Raw genomic sequence first — 24,662 nt, 5'->3', positions numbered from 1 at the left:
ATATTAACTCATTTTTCTTGAAAAAAATGCCAGTCGCATCAATGAAGAAATTGACTACTAAACTCAAACTTTCTCTTTCAGTTAACTACATTGGAAAGTGTGGTACATTGAAACCTTCTAGACTTCAATATCATACCCAGTAGAGTTCAAATTTTGCTTCAGCTATCTGATCTTTTAGGACCTTTATAATTACTTTATCTATGTAGTAATAAAAATATATACTGGATATTTTTACTGGAATTGCTGAAGTAAGGATCAAATGAGATCTCAACCACAATGCTGAGGGCACAGGCTGGACTCAATAATGCCACAACTCCCTATGTCGATAAACAAAACAACAGCCATTATAGTAACAGAAAACATATATATATATGTATTTCAAAGGTAACTAGTTTTGTTTTACTCAAACTATTTACAACAAAGGGCAGAGTAGAGACATGAATGGCTGCACAAGTTATTTTAATTATAAATTAATAAAAGCCTACATTAAATTCATCTTATTAACTACTTACGAGAGTGTATAAAAACTGATGAAGCCAACATTATTTGGTACTTCTGTTACTTCCATTTGCTTCAACTTAACTATTCTTTCTAAATGGAAAATTAAAAGATGGCAAGCCATTTGTAAAAAGACATGTAATTTTGTTAATCAGGTTGACATTTTGAACATCTTCCTCTTCAGTTCAGCTGTCTTCTCATCTATCTTAGCATAAGAGTCCTCTGCTGCCTTTTCAATACCGTCGTGGTATTTCTCCAAAGCAGTTTTCAAGTTTAGAAATATTTCCTAGGTAGAAAATGAAACAGAATAATAATTATTCCATGCAACAACCTAAACTACAAATGGTTATAAGAATTCCAAGTTTATTCATATTTATTAATATTTTAAAGCCTAAACTCTTATGCACACACATACAAATGTGCATGTCCATGTCTGCTTTTATTAAAAATTCATTCTGTAAGCTGTACAAACACATCAAAAAAGTTTGCTACTTAAAGAACAAAGGAGAGACATGAGACAAATGGTTTGGATTTTAATACATTAAGAACAAACATATTTATAATTATCAAGGAAAAATTTACTTTAGAGCTTTCCATGTTAAACATGGAAAATAACTAGATTACTGTAGATAACTATACTCTCTGCATTTGACCCTGATTATCATTTAAAATGTATGCAAACAGATTTATTAAGCAATCTATAAGACTGAAAAATATATTAATACCTTTTAGAGTTGTTTGAACAAACTGATCAGATAGTTCAAGCCTATATGGATGTGCTAAGAATTTTAAAAAAGAAAAAAAATTTTATAGATGAAATAAGAAGCAAATTAGCCTGTACACATTTTCTTCCATTTCATACTTGTCAAATACAATATTGATCCTCCTTTCATTATTTATTTCTCTTAGACAAAACAATTCTCAAACTGTAATATATGTAATACCACAAGAAATTGGTATTTTACAAGGTTACAGGATGTGTTTTGCCACTGAAATAAAACAGCCATCTTTTTCCAATGGGGGAAGAAAAGCAGTATATGAATACAATGTTCTCAATTTTAAGTGTCTCTCCCACTAAATTTTTCTTAAGCCTATAATTTTGGCTACTATTTATCTTAGTTTAAATTCTAGCAGAGATACTATCTGAATAAATTACATAGATTATAATTTGATATAGTATAAATTCAGTGTTCCGAAAAAGAACACTATTTCCAGCAACTCTGCCACCTATGCAAGTTTGAGAGCTATTACTACAGATTAAGTGAATGTAAATATATGCTTAAGACTAAACATTCTCCAAAAATCCAAACATAGTTATTAAATCCTAACACAAAAATAGAAGAGTGTGTTTATATTTCTGAGATCTAAGCAGGTATCAAATTACTACAACTATGATAGAATATGAACCAATAGGAAAATAAATCAAAATTTTTGAAGGCTTTATTTCTTAAATCTTGTAGGAAAAATAAGGTGAATTAGTTGCTAGCTTGTGTGAATGTCATTATAAAAAAAAAAACAGCACATTCAGCAGCTATAAATCAATTTAATTTTCTAGTTCTATATGAGTATATGTTTATTCATTCCAAAAAAGAAAGCTGAATAAATTTGGTAGAAAGATATTACTTATGAGAAACTATCAAAACTAAGTGTGACTAAATTAAGATATACCATCTGTATGTATCTGAACCAACCATTTCAAAATACCCAAAGGAATACTTTCCTTCTGAGAACAAATAACACGCTCAAGGAGGAGCAAAATCCTGCTGGTAGAGCCACAAGTGAATGAAACATTAAGGTCCAATTCCAGTGGCACAGGCACAGAGACAAAAACATTTGAAGTTCTAAGCCAACCCTCACAAGATGTTTAATGGTGACAGATCGTATCCCTGACAAATACTATGTATTTTAGCATTTTCAATTAAATTCTATATCCAAGTGGAATTTTATAATATTAATCCACCCTAATTCACATATAATAAGTAAGTCTTACTGTGATGGCCTCATTGAAGCTAAATATTTTTAAACTCAAAGGCTAGTTCTGTGCTGTCGAATATAGCAACCAGTAGACATATGTGGCTACTTAAATTTAATAAAATTTAATTTAATCAAATGAAATTAAAAATTCAGTTCCTCAGTTGCAACAGTCACACGTCAAGGACTCAACAGCCACATGTGCCTACTGGCTACAGTATTGAGTAATGCAGAAGAACATTCTCATTACAGCAGAAAGTTCTGTTGGACAGTGTCAGTCTAGATAACTATCTCACTTTTCAAATCAGAAATATTTAAGACTATACACTATCCATGGAGTCTTATAGCCAGTGTAGCCATTTATCACATACGTATAAATTAATCAACCCAATATATTATTGAGTACTTTGTATAAGTAGCACTGTAAATAGTACAATAGTACAATGAAAGACGCCAGTTATGCTTTCTTTCCTAAATGAACATATAACCAGAACAGACTGGATATTGAGCACCTGAAATATAGCTAGTGCAAATAAAGAACAAAAATTTTTTATTTTATTTCATTGCAATTAATTTAAATGTAAATGTAAATAGCCACATATTACTAATAGCTATCCACTGGGCAGCACAGATCCAGATTATTTGAAATAGACTGAGAGTGCTATAGTATTTGAGAGAGGAGAGAAAGATACTTCAAAGAAGTAAAAGAAAGTTATGTGGAAGAAATAATTTCTACTCGGCCTTAAATAATGGAAATGATTAGCTTAGATAGAAAATTTTAAAAGTCCTAAGGTGGAAATCATTCCTGCCTTGTTCACAACTTACTCTCTGAATCAGGTGTGAAGCCTGACACCTAGCAGATACATTGGTCATTTGTTGAAATACTGACTGGGTGAATGAATGAACTGAAAGAAAATGGCCCTGGTTTTGAACAAGAAAGTGTAGTATTGAGAATAATATTTTAGCAGGATATATGCAGTAGTACTTAGTATTCAAGGCATATTTGATGCAGAAGAATCTAAAATCAAAGAAACTTGGCAAATGTTGCTGTAATCCATGACTACTACAAAATTATGTGATAGATGTATAATAGTAAGAGCGCTGTATGTATGAAGGGCTATGTACATGTATGAAGAGTACCACCATGTAAAAGCAATCATTAAATTAACTTAGTGATTATCTGGATGTCAGGATTATCTAAAGCAAGTCCAAAATTTCAGTGTTTTGTGATAGAAAATGATGCCATTGAGAAATACAAAGAAATTTATGAAGAAGTTGAGCAAAAGAGAGAAAAAGAAAAGGGAAAGACAGAAAGTGAAGAAGAGGTCAGATGTGGGAAAATGTTTAATGTAATTTTAAAATATTATTTTTGTTGTGAGTGGCCAGAACAAGAAACATAGATTTTTGAAAGCTATCCAAATGAAGATAATAATTAAAACTAGAAGAGATAAATTATCTATGGGAAAGAATATTTAATGAAAAAAGACTATGATGATCACAAAATGCAACAGAACTGCACAAAGAACAATTTGGCAATCATAATATATCCTTTTTTCTCTTCAAGGATGATTATAAAGTAAGCTAAGGAGAGTTCTTTGACACAAAGTATTTGATTTTACCAAAGTATTTAGAGACCTTCTCATTTGTGTAACAAATAGATATCACAATGTAGCCTGAATCAAGGTAGGTAAGAACAACTTAGCAAGTTGAACAATTGTACCCAAAGTTTTGATCAATAGTTCTATGCCTCTAGGATGAAAAAATTGCAATGCAGCAAAGGACCTTGTTCTAGTAAACATTTTTATTTTGAAGAAAAATGCATGCAGATCAAATCTGAGGTGACACTAAGCAATGAGAAATAGTTACGGTGGAAGATAGAATGACAGATTTAAACTAACCTTGACATTTTGAAATCTAGGTTGAAATAAATAAAATAAAACCTAAAATAGTAAAATTCTGAATTAAAAGTAACAGTTGCACTAAAGTATGGTGAAAAACTCTTGACGTGGCAGAACTGTATGTGGAAAAGACAGGAGTCCTTTAGTTGATCACAGGGTCAATATGAGTCAAAGGTGAGATGCTGTTGCTAAAAATTCACCCCAATATTATGCTTTATTAAAAATGTGCTTTGGATCTTGTTGATCACATCATTATTTTGGAAGATTGTGTTTAGCACTGGGTTCTAAACCTTAAGCAGAATAATGACAAATAGGAAATAGAGATGACAATAAATAGGACAGTAATAAATCTGAAAATGAAGCTATATAAAGAATGGTGGAAAACTGGGACTAATTATCCTGAATATGAGAAGGCTGAAAGAAACCATGATCATTATCCTCAAATGTCTGAAGGGTTATTAAGCAGAAAAGGATACACATTTGCTCCACAGAGAAGATCTGGGCTGACTACAGAGTACAGAAATAAATATTTTAAACTCAAAATAAGAGACAGAATTTTAACAATTAAAGCTGACCTAGCAGAACAGCTTGGGTGACCACACCCATTGAAAACTCTATACCACTGAAAACAATTAAGCCAAGCCTATCAGTGGTTCTCAAATGCCACATTAAAAAACACAATTTCATGGGCCCCATTGCTGGAGATGCTAATCAATGTGTTTGGGTGAGGATTTGTTCATTTTAAAATTCTTCACTGAATTCGAATACACAGCTAGTTTTAAGAAACACCATGCTAGATGACCTTTCAATTCTATAAATATTTATGGAAAGCATACTACACATAAGGCAGCATTCTAGGAATGGTTTGACATGATATGCTAAGGTTAACATTAGACAGTTGCTACTGTTAAGAAATGGAAAATGTAACTGGCAACACATACAGGCATAAAACTCAAAGTAATATAAGGTAGGCATGGGTATATCATAACTGACAGACAAAGATGCCTCAAATTTCAGTTAGTAACTAGTTACTAATTTGTTAGTAACTGGTTCACTAACTGTTCCTAGACCACGTTATAACATATAAATATTTTTTGATTAGATTTGGTTAAGAAGCAGGATTAAATATCTGCTAAGTCTTCCTAATCGCCATACTAGACAGACTGACTCTTGGTGAATACCAAGTTAAGAGGCAGGAAAAAGAAAATTAGTTGAGGTATACAAAAAAAAAAAAGGAAAAAAAAGAACAGAAAAAAGCAGGCCAGTGTATTGGGAAGACCATGGAAGTGAAATCCCAACCATTTTATTTCTTTTACTTCCAGTTTCCCTCTTCCTTTCCTTGCTCCATTCCCTTTTCTTTCCTTCCTTTTAACGTTGCCTTAAGATAATGCTCACATATGCAAGTGCTAACAACACAATTTTTCTGGGGGATAAGGTGCTGAGAACAGATAAGGCAATTGTCTATTGTGGCTCTGTTAGTATTAAGAATTTTTACAAATTGGGTGTGGATAGCAGAAAGTAATGGCAGCAGATGTTTAAATATTTATCAGGTATCAGCAGTTTTAGAAATCTGGATGTAAGTTGTCAATGTAGACAAGGTAAAGAATGAAAAAAAAAGAGGCTAAGGGATTTTGCATAATAAATAGCAATTTTTTGTGATTTCTGGCAGAGCAGTTTGAATTATTGTTCTGGTAGAACACTCTTGAAGATATAAATCAAACTTCAAAAGATAAGGAGAGAATAAATATATAATAAATATATCAGAAATAGACTACTTGTTAGAGACAGTGGCAGTTAAAAGGATAGAAACAGGTAAACCTTTTATGTTTAGCATTGTACTAGCATTTTAAAGATAAAAATGTAGGAGACAAGACACCTGTTCTCATTAAACTTAGGACTGTTTGTGAAGCTTTATGGTAAATATATTCAAAACAAGAATAAAGAGTAAATAATTTTAGGTATCATTAAAAGTCTCATTACACACAGAGACCAAGTAAGCTGTTTTGTTTCAGTTAACAACTCAAATACATATGAGATTATCTGAAATTAACTTCTTATGAACACATATTCACCTGGGACTTCAGTTTCTCCCTTTCAGCAGCATCTTTTAGTTGTTGAATTCCAAGTTTAATTTTTTGGATTTCTTGATTAATTGTGGTTACTCGTTCATAGACAGCACCTCTTTTTTCTTGAACTTTATTGCAATCCCTAAAAGAAAATCAAGACAGCTAATATTTAATCTTCAGTAACAAAAAAGGCAAACACAATTCTAGTTTTGATTCCAAAGTGACCATGTGTCAGTATTTGTTTGACAAACCCAAAACTCTTCTCAAGATACAAAAGCAAAGGCACGAAAACCCCAAAGAGTGGTGCTATAATCACATCATAACATAGCATGAACTATTTCTCTCAATATATTAATGAGATTTTTTTTTTTTCCTCATTGGTGGGTCAGTGAATGAGTAAATAAATAAATAAACACATTTTTTAAATGAAGATTTTTTAAGTTACATTTCCCCAGTTGTACACACTTAGGTGTGAATCAGTTTAACTTTTCTACAAAGCAGTTTGGCAACAAATATAAAATCCTTAGGTTCTGCCCTTTTTCATCTGCATGAGGCAGTATGAAGGAAATACTCAATGATCTCTAACATACCTTTTAGGAACTGAAGGAATGGCATCAGAGACATATCTGGGGCAGGTATTTTAAAAACACATTCTTACAACTGATGGGTACTTTACTAATAAAGGACCCTAACATACTGGCTAAAAACATACTTGCATACTTAGGAAAGTATTACTTCTTACCTGAATATAAGACTTTTTCCTCAAAACACAAATGTTGTAACTCTAAAGACCAGCTGGACTATAAGATAGGCCAGTTAGTTCATTCTGATGCAAGCTAAACCACTATCTCTAAAGTGCACTGAAATAATCAGTAGCATCAGAACCCTTCTGAAGAATGATGCAAAGGAATTGGAACTGTATATCTAGGAAAAGAGTAGCTAAGCCATCTCTATATCTAGACATAGCAGTGTAAGTTTTATAATTAACTCATCTATTTTAGTCAACTAAAAGTGAAATAAAGATAAAACTGTTTAAACTCTTTTTTTGAAATCCTGGGGGAAAAATGTATTTGCTTTTCATAATCGCTTTCTAATACACTAAAATTGAAAACAACTTCATACTCAATTACTGTGCGTTTGTATTGCTTAACGTCTTCATGTTTCTTATTTATTTTGAATTGTGCTGTGGCAAGTTTCTCCTTCTTCACAATCATCAGTCTTTTGAACGAATTTTCTTCAGTCTTCAATTTCTTCAGTTCTGACTCATCACTCTCAATTTGGTCCTCTAAGTTCAGGCTCTGTATTTTATAAGAAGTATTTAAAGTCAACATAACCAATGAAGATTTATAAATAAAATGAAAGAGTATTTTCTAGGATGAACTATAATTAAACACAATTTTTAAAAGAGATAAAACTCTAAAGCCTGAAAGCCTGGCAGAAAAATGCAGACGAACCAGAAGAGACAACAGGGGGGCACCAGAGATACTGAGAAAGGACATGACAACTAGAGAGGTGTTTTCATCACGTTATTCTATCAGCACAGACTGAAAGGGAGACATGTTAAGAAGATTAGCTAAGAGACTAGAGTTGAGGGGGTTAGGATCTGAACTCAAGTAGTAAAAATAAAGGGAAAAGGGTAGGTGTTAGAAACAATTCAAAGCAGTAGATACACATCTCTTTTGGGTGACTCAATGGCAGATGAGGGGACTATGTAGTTGGGAAAGAATACTTGGGGCAATCTCACCTTCTAATCCCTACTTATCTCAAAAAGGAAATTGTTTATCAAATGTAATGTTAGTTATCCTGGAGGTGCAGTCTGGATGAAGATATCAAGTTAAGAAGTAAAAAAGGATTTCCAAGCTTGTAGCCTGAGAAACTGCCATTAGCTCTCATTTCTTCAGGGCAGAGGACTATGTCATAAACTTTAAATTTCTCCATAGGTCCTAGATACAGTGTTGGGCACTAAGTTGGAACTTTCTTTCTGATGCTAACGTCATTTCCAACTGGTAGAACAAATTTAAAATCCCATGACAGTAGTTCGTTCCCTTATCCATGGCTTCACTTTCCATGGTTACAGTTACCCCTGGTCAACTGTGGTCTAAAAATATTAAATGGAAAGTATTAGAAATAAACAATTCATCAGTATTAAACTGTGTGCTGTTCTGAGTACTGTGATTAAATCTTGCACCATCCTACTCCATCCCACCCTGGATGTCTGTGTGTGTGTGTGCTTTTGAGATGGGGCTTCACTCTGTCACTCAGACTGGAGTGCAGTGGAACGATCATAGCTCACTGCAGTCTTGAATTCCTGGGGTCAAGTGATCCTCCCACCTCAGACCCCCAAGTGGCTGGGACTACAGACATACACCATCATAGCTGGCTAATTTTTTAAATTTTCTGTAGAGATAGCATCTTGCTATGTTGTTCAAGCTGGTCTCCAACTCTTAGTCTCAATGGTCCTCCCTCCTCAGCCTTCCAAAGTTCTGGGATTACAGGCTTGAGCCACCATGCCCAGCCCTGACCCTGGAAGTGAATCATCCCTTTGCACAGCAGATTCATGCTGTATACACTACTGGCTCTCCAGTCATCAACATCCAACTGTCAACATCATAGTGCCTTGAGGATCTAGGATCACATGAAGCAGATGATCCTTACTCTGATGTATGGTCAGAAGGTTAACAGTAGCCTAGCAATATCTCACTTCAATTATTTATCTAGGCATTTTATCATCTCACATCATCACAAGAAGAAGGGTGAGTTTAGTACAATAAGATATTTTGAGAGAGAGATCACATTCACATAACTTTTATTACAGTATATTGCTATAAATGCTTTTATTAGTAATTATTATTAATCTCTTACTGTGCCTAAGTTTTAAATTAAACTTTATCATAGGTATGTACGTATAGGAAAAAACATATATATAGGGTTTGTTACTATCCACAGTTTCAGGCATCCCCCGGGGGTCTTGAAATGAATTCCCTGAGGATAAGGGGGAGCTACTGTACTATTTTCCAAAATATACACAGCAATGTGCTGGGTTAGTTATTAATTTCATCTGAAGGTTAAAAATCGGGTCTTGCTACTGCTATATTTAAAAAGAAAAGTGTCATTTTCATAGCATACACTGCCACATCTATTATATAGTAGAATGACCCTGCTTTTCTTTAGGAAAACAGTAACAAAAAGTGAAAGCAAAATCCAAGGAACTATAGTAAACTGTATATAACAAAGACATAAAAATTCCATACAATACAAACCTCCTTTAAGATACTGGCTAATTTTTCCCTATTATCTGAAAGGTCCTGTATTTTCTTTTGATATAACTGCACTTCCAACTGACATGAAGGCAGGCAGTCAACTGAATCTCCATAGATTTCATATTTCTCCACCACTTCTTGCTTTGAAAGACAAAAAACAAAGACCACAGTTTGATATTCTTCTTAATGAAGCTGCAGTAATATCAATTTGTTTGCTCTTAAATAATTTCTGCATTTAATAGTGAAACCTTAAGAGCAGGGAATAATTAAATTTCTAGGTCAGTAATACAGCATTATTACTGACATGTGTTTAAGCACAAATAATTGTTTTCTAATTGCCAAGTATCTTCAAAGGAAAAGTGCCATAATTTTACTAAATTACTCGATGAAATACCTTCCAAAAGTTATTAATGATGACATTAAAATAGTTTATTTTGCTAATATTCAAACTATTTCTGATTACTCCTGGGCTATCAATCATATTACTCATTTATAATCTTCCTATTCATTTGTATAATAACAACTACTACAGTTAATTCTTTTAAAAAGATTAACTCCTCATCTAAAATTACAAAATGAACATATATTTACTACAACCATGGTAACAATGCAAAGACTCCTTCCCTTATTCTCACTAGCCTACCCCTCGATCTACCTTGTTTTTTTCTTTTTCTTAGTAATTTGTAATCTTTGCAAATCATGGATATAATCCCTCTACCTGTCATATGCACTGTAATTATGTTCTAATATGTCTACTTTTCTCTCTAGATTTTCTGTTTCCAATCTTAATTTAAAAAATCTATCCCAGTCCAAGATTATATAAATGTTCTCCTAAAATCAGTAAAACTAAAATTTTTTAAGGTAAATTTTTAATACATAAAAAATTTATTTTTGTAAAAGAGCAAAGTATAGGCCCAACACCCTTTTCTTCTAGATGAATAGCTAATTGAGCCAGAACTGTTTCTTAAATAAATCATCCTTTTCTCATTAATACTCAAATCTATTTCTGGGTTCTCATTTCTGTTCTGGTGATCTTTGTCTATTCTTGTGTGATAATCTTAATTTTCAAGAAAGAATTAGATAACAAATTCAAAGACAAACCACATATGTTTTTTAAATTAATAGTTTAAAAACAATGCTTCACAAAAGCTGGTAAATTGTCTGCCCACTTCTAAGTTTGTATTGCACCACGTCAATCCATCTCCTACATAACCCATAATCTTGAACATACCTTACTCCCTACTACCTCACAGAATTCACATATGCTGTTCCCTCTGCCTTTCATGTTCTTCCATACACAATGAATTGGGCCTTGGTATTGCTATGTTTAAAATGAAAAGTGTCTTTTTTTAATGCTAGCATCTGAAGAATGGTAGCATTCTTCCTTCCCTCTTCCACCTGTACTTCCAGCCCAATACTAAACTGGGCTCTCCTTATTACATTATTTCAAAGCACTCTATACTTCCTCTCCTCTCTTTCTGATACTATTAATAGATTTTAATTTTTCAAGCAGTTAGACAGTCACAGCAAAATTAATCAAAAGGTACAGAGATTTCTCATATACCCCTATCCACACACATGCATACCTTATACTTTGTTATAGTATATATTATAATTTATAATTACAATTGTTTGTAAAATTACTTAATACTTTTCTCCCTTGTAATAAAGTAATTAAATCTCACGACCCAGCATTTCTGTTTTGATCTCCCAGAGCAAAGCCTCGAAAAATTGTTGCATAATTGAACAAATGTCTTGAAATTATATTTATTTTCCCCATATCCACTCTAGAGAAAAGCTACAAAGAAATAAGGTCAAAAAAAAGTTTAAGAGGAAGTATAGATAATTCAGAAATCCAAAAAATAACACATAATTAAACAAGAATTTGCTTTTTTTTTTTTTTAAAGATACAAATGCATTAAAATAAAAAGAAAACTCACTCTGGCGTTTTTAAGCTTCTGGACCGTATCTTTCATTTTTTCTTTATAATTCTTTAGCTTCTCTGGAGAATCCACAATTTTTGTTTTCAAACTCTCTTGTATTTCTTTCAAAGAAACCACTGACAATTTTAGTTCATTCTGTTGAGAAAACATTTTTACATATTAGATATAATAAACTTGGTGATTTACCATTCTAGTATAATGGGAAAGAACAAAGAAATTAGGTTCATGTTCTCTGTAATGGGGGTAAAATTAAATTCTGAACACATCACTTACCTACTTAATTGCTCACATTTGTCTGTAGGCCAAAGATCAAGCTCCTCCTTAGCAGGACATTCAAAGCCTTTCATTACATGGCTCTTCCTCTCTTCCTGTCTAGTCTCATCTCCCACCAGTTCCCTACTGCACCCTACAATCTGGTAATTCTGACCTTATGTTTAGACAAGTATAAGTGTTTTTTCTTTGACCAGTAGAGTCTCCTAGAATATCATTATCCCACTCCTGTCTACCTGCTAAATTTGTACTGATCCCTGAAAATCCTGCTCCCATTTTCTCTACATTTCTTCTTTAAACAGTACAATTTTTGTACGTGCAACTCTATAATTTTGTACTTAATATATGTTTCATAAGACTGAGCAAATTGGAGTTGTGAAAATGTATCTTGGTTTTCCAAGTACCCAAATAAAGTTATAGCACTGAGAAGGTGCTCACTACATGCTTGCTGAATGAAAACAAATTCCCTTCTCCTGAATTTCAAAAATGAATGTAACTATTCAAAGGATCGAAGTGAAGGGTGGTTGGAAATTATCTTGAAAGTTTGTTGTTTTAAGTCTGAAATTATGTCAAAAAAATTCCTATGAATTTTCTTCTCAGATATTTGTTGATAAGTTGTATTTACATTGTCTGGGGACCCTCTATGACTCTATGTACTAACAGGAAAGATTTTCCAGATACATTAAGTGAAAGAACCAATTCACAGATCAACATATAAGACACAAATACATTTCTATAAAAACAGAACAACAAAATAGTGATACATGATTATGTGCCTCTATATGTGTATGCATATGGTGTTGGAAAAAGGAAGGGAATAGTATTACCTCAAGGTAAAATGGGCTGAGAGGAGGCCTTTCACATTTCGTACCCTTCTCTCTCTCTCTATATATATATAGATATGTATACTCCCCTCTCTCTATATACATACATACGTGTGTGTGTGTGTGTGTGTGTATGTATGTAAAGAGAGAATATTTCATAACAAGAATGTATTACTGTGTTGTGTAATTTGTCTAAATATTTTTAACTTAAAAGAAAAGATTCTTACTTTTTGATCAGCTAACTCAGAGGCCAAAACTGCATGTTCGATATAATGTATTCCTGTAATTTCTGTATATTTTGTTATTTTATTCTTAGAGTTCTGCAAATCACATTATCTACTCTCTTTTAATGCTCTACAAGTTAGAAGTTATTTTCCTTACAATAGTGTTAACTTTCATCACTTGTCTCCTCTTTATAAAAGGTCTAAACTTGATAAGTACAAAGTGTTTGTTTTAACTTGCATTTAAAGGGGACAGAAAGAAGTAAATAATAAAATTGAGCCATAGTAAGTACTACTCAGATGAAAGCATTTCCCAATTTAAAAAATGATAGAAAAATAAGGGAAATATAATACTGCAGTAAGTTTCTCAAGGATCTAAAGTATACATGTTAAAATAACAAGGAAACTATAAAAGTATAATGAGAAAATATAGTATTAAAAAATAATCTGATGAATAGGGCAGTCCTTTCTATGTACACATTAAAGCTTAAAGGCCTTATCTATAAATTTTATTACATAAAAACATAAACCTTTTAATGGGCAAAAAATATATAAATTTGACAGACAAATAAATGGAGAGCTAAAATCCCTAATTCATGGAGTTTACTGAAAAATAAATAAGTGGCCAGGTGCGGTGGCTCACACCTGTAATCCTAGCAATTTCGGAGGCCAAGGTGGGTGGATCACTTGAGGTCAGGAGTTCAAAACCACTCTGGCCAACATGGTAAAACCCAGTCTCTACTAAAAATACAAAAAAATTAGTCGGGAATGGTGGCAGATGTCTGTAATCCCAGTTACTTGGGAGGCTGAGGCAAGAGAATCCCTTGAACCTGGGAGACAGAGGTTGCAGTGAGCTGATATCATGCCATTGCACTCCAACCTGGGCAAAAGAGTGAGACTCCATCTCAAAAAATAAATAAATAAATAAATAAATAAATAAATAAGGTACACAAACAAGTAATATACAAAATAAGAAATTACAAGAAATCACTAAGCAAGATGGCCAAAATCACTAGAATTAAAGGAATTAAATTAAAATGAGAATTTTTTGGCCTGGCATGGTGGCTCATGCCTGTAATCCCAGCACTTTGCGAGGCTAAGGAGGGTAGATCACGAGGTCAAGAGTTCGAGAGCAGCCTGCATAACATGGTGAAACCCCGACTATACTAAAAATACAAAAATTAGCTGGGCATGGTGGCACGCGCCTGTAGTCCCAGCTGGTCAGAAGGCTGAGGCAGAATTGCTTGAACTCAGGAAGTGGAGGTTGTGGTGAGTCAAGATTGTGCCACTGCACTGCAGCCTGGGTGACAGAGTGAGACTCTGTCTAAAAAAAATAAATAAATAAAATAAATAAAAATAAAATGAGATTTTTTTTTTCAATATAACAGTAACAAAGATTTTAAAAGCCTGAAAACATCCAATTTTGGCAAGGGTGTAGGGAAAGGGACAGTCTCTTATTCTACTGGTAGTAATATAAATTGGTATCTTTCTAGAAATCAGTTTGGCTGCATTGGTCAATTTTACATGTGTATTTCCTATGACCCAGAAATCCTAAACAAAAAAATTTATTTTAAATAAAAGCAGCGTGTTGCAGAAATGTATGTATGTACATATGTATGCATATGATACACACACACATATATTTCTGTTTAATAGCAAAAAATTAGAAGCAATGTGAAAGTCTATCAGTAGGGGATTAAACAGATCTACAAGACAGCATATACATATAATGCACAACTAGATGCAAGCATTAACATAAATGAGGATCTATTTAAAACTCATACCTGTGTTATATTGTTAAATGGGGAAAAAAGAAGGTAAGACGTATTGAGCCTAATATCATTTATGTAAAATTACACACATATATTTACATATGCATAGCAAATACAATCTTTGATATACATCAGATTGTATAGTGAGCTTTCAGGTGATTTTTACTTTCTTCATACATTTATGTGTTTTGGTATTTTTTAAAACAATAGTCATCTATTATATTTAAGTTGAAAAAGATTGCTTCATTTTGAGGGCAAAAAGGGAGAAACATTTGACAATAATACACACAGCTAAAATACTCCTCCACACAATATATTCAAACTTTAAATGCTAGTGAAAAGAAAAGATGTTTACCAAACGCTTGGTTTTCTCTGAAATATTTGACTTCTTTTGGGAATTTCCCTCTTGCAGCACTACCTAAGGGAAAAAGCAAACACATGTTTTATAATGATTCAAAACGTTTAGATTTAGCCACTCACTGCTGTCTCATAAAATTAAGGTAAGAAAGGAGTTAAATGTATTAGATCAGATATTCTTTAAACTTTCTCTGTTCATGATGCTCCTAAGCCAAAAGAAATATCTAAGAGCTCCTTTACTAAGTAGTTAAGTCCAAATAACGGCCTAAGTATTTATGTCCTAACATTGTAGCCCTTTGAAAAATAATACATATAAGTTGAAAGAAAAATTTTTTATTTTGTTTTTAAATAACCTTGAGTACTTCCTAGTTAGATGTATGTACCTACTGGGTACTGCATACATTCATGTACCTTGGAGCGTGTATTTCAGATTGGATATAGAATTCTCATTTCCTGTGTCACAGTGATTTTTACATTGTACTTGCTTTTACCACAGCAAATGCCAAAACCCTAGCTTCACAAGGATATGAAAGGAATGTGACCAAACATGGAAACTGTGAACTTCCTTGAATTCAAGGATATGACAGATGCTGAGTACTACAGTGGTTCCCTTGAAAATTCAAGATATTTTGACGCATTCTTGAGAGTTTACTGCAGCATCCAGGGTGCCACAGTGCATGGTTTGGAAGCAGCAAAACTAGACCTAGGAAAACCCCAAAAAATTCTATTCAATAAGACAACAAAAAACTTCGCCAACAAAACCCATCATGGTTCTAGATGGTTGAGAGAAGTATGTATCCATTATAAGGGGCACAAATAGGCACAGAAATATATTTTATTTCTTTGGTAATAGAGAAAGAAATGTGCTGTTACCTCCACTATATGTCCCACCACATCAACAAACAAATTTTATTTTTTAAAGTTTAAGGTGCCTCACAACAGATACCGTTTTCTGATGAAAATCCTGATTTAGTGATTGTTGTAGCTCCTGAATACCATCTGAAAGTTGCTTGAACTCTTCTTGCTCTTCAACTGGAACAGAACTTAACACAGCAAAATAGATTACAATACTGCTCTTCACTTTTGAAAGGCTCAAATGAAATACCTGTCCTCAAATAACTTAGATGAAGAAATCGTCTACTTTTATGTTTCTGAATTACACCCTTTCATGTGGCAACCATTTAAAATGAATGATCTGGCCTCTACTATAGGCAGAAAATAAAAATCAAATGAGCTCCTTCAGTTTTCTACTATCAAATCTATGGATCCATCCACATACATACCTATCCTTTCTAACTTCACTCCTAATGAAATGAATATTGTATTCCTTCTGGTAATGCTGATTTCTCTACCTCTGTACTGGCTATCATCGCCTCACATCTCTTACTCCCGTATCATCCATTCTTCCACTACTAGTCCTTCCTTACAACACTTACATGTGTTCAAATCTCTTCTATATGAATATTTTGAATGTTATGAATGTTTTCAAATTTAGTTTTTGCCTATCTGATATATTAGCTGTTTTTATATATTTTAAGCCTTTGTCTATTTTTTTTTAAGTTATACTTTTTCCTATCAGTTTATAGGGCTGCTTTGTAGTTTTGTATATTTGTATATTAGGAATATTACATGGGTTTTGTTATTAGAGTTGTAAGGCTTTGTGGCATGTGCTGCAAATTTTCTCTCCACTTTGTCATTCTTTTGATTTAGTTTGTGGTATCTTTTACCCTGTTACAGTCTAATGTCTGCCTGTCCCCAGTCTTTTCAGCTTACTGCTGCCTGTAAAGGCAATTTTAACCAGGGGCAGGTTAGAAAATCTCTCACCTAAAATAGATAACCTCAAAGACATCTCTATAAATTAGAAGAGATTTCAAAAATCCTGCTCAAAATCAATATATATATGAGGAAGGCCAAGAAATCACAACTGTTGAGTGATTCTTTTCCCTACATTACCTATAAGTCAAAAACAAAACAAATAGACAAAAAACTCTGTTGTAGGAGTAAACATTTGATGGAATCAACTGATCTGAAGGAACATAGTCCAGGCAGTTACTGCTCACTTACATAAGACGATATTCCAGACACAAATTAGAAGAGTAAGCTAAAGGCTTTAAACAAATCAGGCTAACACATCAACAACAGAAAAAGCCAAAGGATGTATTACATAATTAAGAGTTAGAAGAAAAACTAGTTTTTCTTTTTTCTTTTTTTTTAGAAAAGGCAAACTCAAATACTCTATTAAGAGAGATAAAAGAGATTTAAGGTGGACTATAGGGTTGTAAAATACACTTACAATTCATTTTGCATTTTGAAATTGCATTTATTTTACTTGTAAATCCCCCACTTACTCAAGTCTCTCCAGTTTCATTAATGCCTCCTGGTGTGCAGCGTTTAACTGTTGCATTTTGTCCGCAGAGGATTTCTATTAAAGCAATTTTAATCATCTCATATTAGTGCATTTTAACATAATCAGAGTGTCCAAAATGCTTACACATACTATAGTTTGAACCATCAGAAATAAGAAATTTAAGATAGAGTTAGGCCTTCATGACAAATGAATTAGGAATTTTTTTACTCAACACAAATGTCGGGCTCTCATCATAGGCACTGAGCTCAGTACTGAGAATTCTCAAGAAGACTAACTTATAGGTCTTGAACTTAAGTAGCTAAGTCTCCTTGAGGAGCCAGATACAAGAATAAAAACCCACAAAATAGCTTGTTGTTTTTAATATAATGGGAACCAACAAGAGTGACATCTAACCCAACTTGGGTGATGGCTGGGAAGAAGGGTGACAGGACATTGTAGAGGTGATATATGTCTGAGATGTGTCTTAAAGATAGTGGATGCTTAACCAAGCAAAATTGTGAGAGTGTGTGTATGTTGGCACATGAATGTGGTAAGCTTTGAAGATTATATGATGTTTAGGAGGTATAAGCTTAGCATGATTTGTGCAAAGAAGTATGGATCTATATAGCTCAGTGAAGCTGGAGCCTAGGGTCTAAGTGTTTGGAGTTACTCTGGTGCTTTTCGAAGAGTATGGTACCCCATTACTGAAGACAAATGGGAAAAATCACACAGATGACTCATAATCTTGCCAAATTCTCTAAATTGTTGATGAAAGGAAAATGAGTTTCTGTCTGTTAAAGAGATTGCCTTGGACTGAATCTGAGCAACCATGATAAACACCACCACAAACAGTCCAATTATGCCATTATTTAAAAGGCAATATAAACCTCAAATATGTCCATTATTTAATAAAAGCTACATTATGCAAACTTCAAAGAAAAAAATGTAAACATATCAATATTCCCTAACATTTCCTAATAAAGGAAAACGAGCCTCAGCTACAAGATTTCAAAACAAGCAGAACTCAGCCTCTCCATAATGTTACCAAATGTCAAAGAAAATCCGATTCTGAGATATGCTTTCCAGTAACTAAAATCTGCAAGTTCACATAAATATAAAAATGAATTCAATTCTAAAGGCAATACAGCAATTTACTATCTATGGCAATGATTTCAAAACAGATTCTAAGTTCATAAATAATGTTACTGATCTGGCATGTAACCCCAAAACATATTTAAATCTTACATATTGCCAAAGAAATTCCATATACGTCTCACGGCATGCTTCTCTGAAGTGAATAAAGTTGATAATGCCACTTAAAAACCGACTTGTCCGTTTTGCTTCTAAAATAGAAAGCAACACTCTTTAAATAAACCTTTGAACTAACATAATATGAAAATGGAAATTCATCCTCTTCCACTATATATTCTGCTCATAATACATAAAATAAAATTGCATAGGTTATAATAAAGTGTAGAAAATCTGCTCAAACTTAAAGGTAAGAATTATCTTTGTATTAATAACTTAAAAAAAAAAAAGGCAAACCACTTTTGGTCATGAAGGAATAACAGAAACCAGAATTACCCTCCCATATTAAAAAACTAGAAAAACAAATAAAAATACATGAAGCAACAAATTTTAGATGCTGGACAACAGGCAATACAGTATAGCAATCTCCAAGAGAAGCAAATGAGGTGAACTCTATTACTGCACCAGCCTATGACTGAAGAGTTTTCAGGCTGTACTCCAGAGAAAGAGAACACAAATAAAACTTGTGAATCTTGCTGGATCAAGAAGACAGAGTTTAGAGTTTGTCGAAGCCAAAGCAACTAGGATTTATGGAACTGAGTTTGAGACGAGGAAGCTGTAAATAGAAAGAGTTCTGGAAATCTGTAGAGGAACCCCCTCAAGTTCTCAGTTAAGTACTAATTAGTTCATGAATAGGAAGAAACTACTAAGGCCAGGAAAACAATCAAAAATATTTAAAGGAATAAAAAAAATCCAGCAACCAACAATGTAATTTGAAGGAATAAAAAAAATCCAGCAACTAACAATGTAAAATTCACAATGTCTGGCATGGGCTAAAAATAATCAGACATGCCAAGAAAAAGGACAATATGATCCATAAGAAAATATAATCAATCAACAGAAACATATTAAAAAATAACACAAATAAATAGATGATAGATTTAGTAGATAAGAATGTGAAAACAGTCTTTATAAATAAATAAAGGGGGCAGAGAAAATAATCAGCCATGTGAAGAAATAAAAGGAAAGATTTTTTTTAAAAGATCTGAATTAGGAGTTGAAAAATACCTGAAATAAAAATTACACTGATGGGAATAACAGTAGATTAGACCTAAAATAAAAGGATTCACGAAATTGAAGACATAATAGAAGTCATCTAAAATAAAGGCCAGAGAGAAAAAAATGAATACAATATCTGAGCTGAGAGACAGTATCAAGCAGCATAACTAATGTGTAATTGGAATCCTACAAAAAGAAGGGACAAAAAAACTTTTACAGAATAGTTGAATGTTTTCCAAATTGTATAAAAACAATAACCATATCCAAGGAAGTGAACAAACCTAAATGGGGGACAGGGGTGGAGGGGGAAGGAAGAAAGAACAGAAAAACAAACAAACAAACAAAAAACACCCAAAAGTCACATTACATTCAAACTGCTAATAACTAGCTTAGAAGGCAAAAAAAAAAAAAAAATCTTAGCAGCAGCCAGAGGAAAACAAAACACATTATAGAGAGAGAAACAAAGATAAGAAAAGCAATAGACTTATCAGAAACAATGCAAGTCAGAAGACAGTGAAGCAATATATTTAAAGCACTGAAAAAACTGTCAACTAAGAATTCTATATTGTAGTCCCTCAGTATCTGCTGGATATTGGTTCCAGGATGCCTAGAGAACCCAAGTCTGTGAATGCACCAGTCCCTTACACCAGGCATAGTGGCCAGGTACGGTGGCTCACACCTGTAATCCTAGTACTTTGGGAGGCCGAGGCCGGCAGATCACGAGGTCAAGAGATCGAGACCATCCTGGCCAACATGATGAAACCCCTTCTCTACTAAAACTACAAAAATTAGCTGGGTGTGGTTATGTGCACCGGTAGTCCCAGCTACTCGAGAGGCTGAGGCAGAAGGATCACTTGAACCCAGGAGGTGGAGGTTGCAGTGGGCCGAGACTGTGCCACTGCACACCAGTCTGGTGACAGAGTGAGACTCCGTCTCAAAAACAAAAACAAAAAACCCAAAAAAACAAACAAAACAAACACACAAAAAATGGCATAGTACACAGTCAGTCCTCCATATCTGTGCACTGTGCATCTGCAGATACAACCAACTATGGATTAAAAACTTGACTTTTCATATCCACTGAGTGCTTAAGAAAAATACCTTTTATTTATGCATTTTTCTTTCCTTCCTTCTCAAAAAGAAGCAAGTCTCACTCTATTGCTCAGGCTGGGATGCAGTGGCATGATCATAGCTCCCTGCAGTCTCAAATTCCTGGACTCAAGTGATTCTCCCATCTAAGCTGCTGGAATAGCTAGGATTACAGGTATCCATCACCATACCTGGCTCATTTTTAAAGTTTGTTTTGTAGAAAAAGGATTTTGCTATATTGCCCAGGCTGGTCTCAAACTCCTGGACTCAAGCAATTCTCCCACCTTGGCCTCTCAAAATGATAAGATTACAGGTGAGAGTCACTGCACCTGGCCTCAAGAAAAATACCTTTCAAAAATTGAAGTGAAATAAAGGCTTTTTAACAGCACTACAAGAAATGTTAAATAAAATGCTTCATGTGTAAGAAAAATCATACCAGATGGAAATTCGGTGTACTTAAAAGAATGTGAGTTAACATAAAAGACATTTTTCCTCATACAAAAAAATCTCTTTAAGAAAGAAATCGTATCAAAAAGATGAATGCACTTGTATGTTTATTGTAGCACTATTCACAATAGCAAACATATAAAATGAACCTGTGTCAATCATTGGAGGATTAGATTTTTAAAATGTGATGTGCATACACCACAGAACACTACTCAACCACTAAAGAAATAATGTATTTTGCAGCAATATGGTTGGAACTTGAGGCTATCCTAAGTGAAATAACTCAGAAACAGAAAGTCAAATACTGCACATTGTCACTTATAAGTGGGAACTAAACAATGGGTACACATGGACATACAAAGTAGAACAGACATTGGAGACTCCAAAATGTGGGCGGATAGGAGAGGGATGAGGGTTGGAAAATTGCTGATTTGGTACAATGTTCACTACTTGAGCGATGGGTGCACTAAAAGCTGAGATTTCATCACTACACAATATATGTATGCAAGAAATCTGGACTTGTACCTTCTACGTGTATTTTTTAAGTGTCAAAATAGAAAATCCTTTAAAAGATAACTGTTTCACACAAATCTAATATCGATTACGGGGTTTATGATATCTTTAAAAGTAAAATTTATGACACAATAGCACAAAGACCAGTAGTGGAGAAAATAAAAGTATATTATTGTAAGGTATACTATATTTGAAGATAGATAATGGTATGTTAAAGATATATACATATATACTAAAACTTGGAGCAAATACCATTTGAAAAAGACATATAGCTGATAAGCCAATAACAGACAAGGTAGAATATCTTTTTCATATAGAGCATTATATAAAATAAAATTTATTTTAATAAACCAAAATAAGGCAGGAAATGGAGAAAACAGAACTAAAGAACAGGACAAAGAGAAAACAAATAGTATAAAGGTGGATTTAAGCCCAATCATATCAATAATAACATTAAATGTAAATGGTCTAAGACTGATTAAAAGACAGCGATAGTGATGTTGAATTTAAAAAGCAAGACCCAACCATATGCTGTCTACAAGAAACTTGTTTCAAATATAAAGACATAAGTTACAAGGATGATATGGCATGGTAATACTAATGAAAAGAAAACCTGAAGTAGCTATTGTAATATCAAATCAAGTATATTTCAGAGCAAAGACTATGTCATCAAGAGGATATGGCAATTCTAAATGTGTATGCTTCTAAAACTAGAGCTTCAAGGTACATAAAACAAAAATCTAAAGAATAGACAAAACAGAAAAACTCACAATCATAGCTGAAGATTTTAACATCTGTCAACAGTTCAATAGAACAACCAGCAAAAAAAAGTCTGTAAGGACCCAGTAGGCTTGAACAACGCTATTAACCAACTGGATCCAACTAACATGTTTAAAACACTCCACTCATCAACAACAGTGCTCATGGAACTTTTACAAGGGTAGACCATGTGGTGGGCTGAATAATAGCAACCAAAGATGTTCAGGTCCTACTCCTTGATTCAAAAATCAAATAATGTAATTTGGTAGATTAAAAAAGAGAAAACCCAAGATTATCTCACTAGAGGCCACAAAGGCATTTTGTACCCTTCATGATAAAAACTCTCAGTGAAATAAAGTAAAAGTTGTACATTCTGATAAAAAAAAATCTAAGAAAAATCCTACAACTAATATTTAATAATGAAAGACTAAATGGTTTCCCCCTACGATCAGGAACAAGGTAATGATGACTGCTCTCATCATTTCAATTCAACATTATACTAAAAGTCCAAGCCAGTAAAAAACAAAAAATTTTAAAAAAAAAGGCATCTTGATTAGAAAAAAGCTTTGTTCTCAAACAAAGATTAAGAATTATCAATAAGGAAAATCCTAAGGAATCTACAAAAAAAAAAATCTATTCAAATAATAAGTGATTTTAGCAAAGTCAATATATAAAAACCAATTGTATTTGTCTACACTAACAATAACTAATCAGAAAATTTTAATTAAATTTACAGAACCACTAAAAATTTGATTTAGGCATAAATTTAACAAAATTTATTACACAAGGCCTGCACTCTTAAATTTATAGAACATCATTATGAGAAATTTAACAGCCTTAATAAATTTAGAGATATAGCATGCATATGGATCAGAGGACCCAATATTATTAAATTGTCAAATATCCCCCAAATGAACAATACATTCAAAGTAATCTCGGTCAAAATGGCTTTTTCAGGGGGAAGAAGAGTAGAAAGTGACAAGCTGAAAATACTAAAATACCTACAGAGATGCAAAGGACCAGAATAGCCAAAATAATCTTGAAAAAGATGAAGAAAGAGAAATAACACTGATTTCAAGACTTACTATAAAGCGAAAGTAATCAAAGTACTGCTTGACATAACGATAGACATACCGATCAATGGAGTAGAATAGCGAGCTCAAAAATAGACACATATAAATATATAGTCAATTAATTTTTAATAGACTTCCTTTTTAAAAGGAGTTTTAAGTTCAAAGTAAATCTGAACAGGAAGTAGATAGTTCCCGTATACCTTGGGTCCCTACACATGTACAAACTCCCCTCCACCAACTTCCTTCACCTGAGTGGTTTATTTGTTACAACTGATGAACTTGCACTGACACATCATTATCACCCCAAATCCACAGTTTACATTAGAATTCACTCCTGGTACTGTACATTCTGAGTTTTGACACATGCATAATGACATATATCTACCATTATAGTAGCATACAGAGTATTGTTACTGCCCTAAAAATCCTTAGTGTTAAAGGGGTCCTATTTATCCCTCCCTCACCCCAACCCCTGGAAACCACTGATCTTTTTACTGTCTCCACAATATTACCCTTTCCAGAATGATGTATAGCTGTGTAGGCTTTGCAGACTGGCTTCTTTCACTTAATAATATGCATTTAATGTTCCTCTATGTCTTCTCATAGCTTGCTAGCTAATTTCCCTGTAGTGTTGAATAATTTCTATTCTCTAGATGTACTACAGTTTGTTCATTCACCTAGGCTACTTTCAAGTTCTGGTAATTACGAATAAAGTTGCTCTGAACATCTATGTGTAAGTTTTTGTGTGAATATAAGCTTTCGATTCATTTGGGTAAATAACAAGGAGCATGATTGCTGGATTGTAAAGTAAGAGTATGATTGATGCTGTCTTCTCTATAGTGAGTGAGTTCTCACAAGATCTGGTCACTTAAAAGTGTGTGGTACCTTCCCCCTTGTGCTTTTGCTCCACTCTGGCTATGTGACGTGTCTGCTCCCCCTTTGCCTTCTGTCATGACTAAGCTTCCACAGGCCTCCCCAGAAACAAGCAGATGTCAGCATCATGCTTCTTGTATAGCCTGCACAACTGTGAGCCAATCAAATCCCTTT

The 24,662-nt window shown here is 33.4% G+C and overlaps 1 protein-coding gene across 3 annotated transcripts in view; it reads right to left on the bottom strand.

The window, feature by feature from the left end:
• Positions 1 to 346: 346 nt before the first annotated feature.
• The window catches only part of NUF2 (NUF2, NDC80 kinetochore complex component), a 31,887-nt gene continuing 7,571 nt past the window's right edge, over positions 347 to 24,662 (bottom strand). For 2 of the 3 annotated variants that reach the window (XM_011933342.1, XM_011933344.1), the window contains 9 exons: positions 18,673 to 18,770; positions 17,429 to 17,502; positions 16,027 to 16,123; positions 15,079 to 15,141; positions 11,634 to 11,771; positions 9,694 to 9,834; positions 7,556 to 7,731; positions 6,440 to 6,575; positions 347 to 784 (listed from right to left, as the gene is read on the bottom strand). In XM_011933342.1, the coding sequence (XP_011788732.1) occupies positions 650 to 784; positions 6,440 to 6,575; positions 7,556 to 7,731; positions 9,694 to 9,834; positions 11,634 to 11,771; positions 15,079 to 15,141; positions 16,027 to 16,123; positions 17,429 to 17,502; positions 18,673 to 18,770 (1,058 nt within the window). In that variant the 3' untranslated portion in view covers positions 347 to 649. The remainder of the gene's footprint in view (positions 785 to 6,439; positions 6,576 to 7,555; positions 7,732 to 9,693; positions 9,835 to 11,633; positions 11,772 to 15,078; positions 15,142 to 16,026; positions 16,124 to 17,428; positions 17,503 to 18,672; positions 18,771 to 24,662) is intronic. The other variant, XM_011933343.1, reaches the window with a different exon arrangement.

This window comes from Colobus angolensis, unplaced genomic scaffold, assembly GCF_000951035.1.
Source record: "Colobus angolensis palliatus isolate OR3802 unplaced genomic scaffold, Cang.pa_1.0 Scaffold126, whole genome shotgun sequence".
Classification (NCBI taxonomy): domain Eukaryota; kingdom Metazoa; phylum Chordata; class Mammalia; order Primates; family Cercopithecidae; genus Colobus; species Colobus angolensis.
The sequence above is the reverse complement of the archived record's forward strand: the minus strand, read 5'-3'. Positions and strand labels throughout refer to the sequence as shown.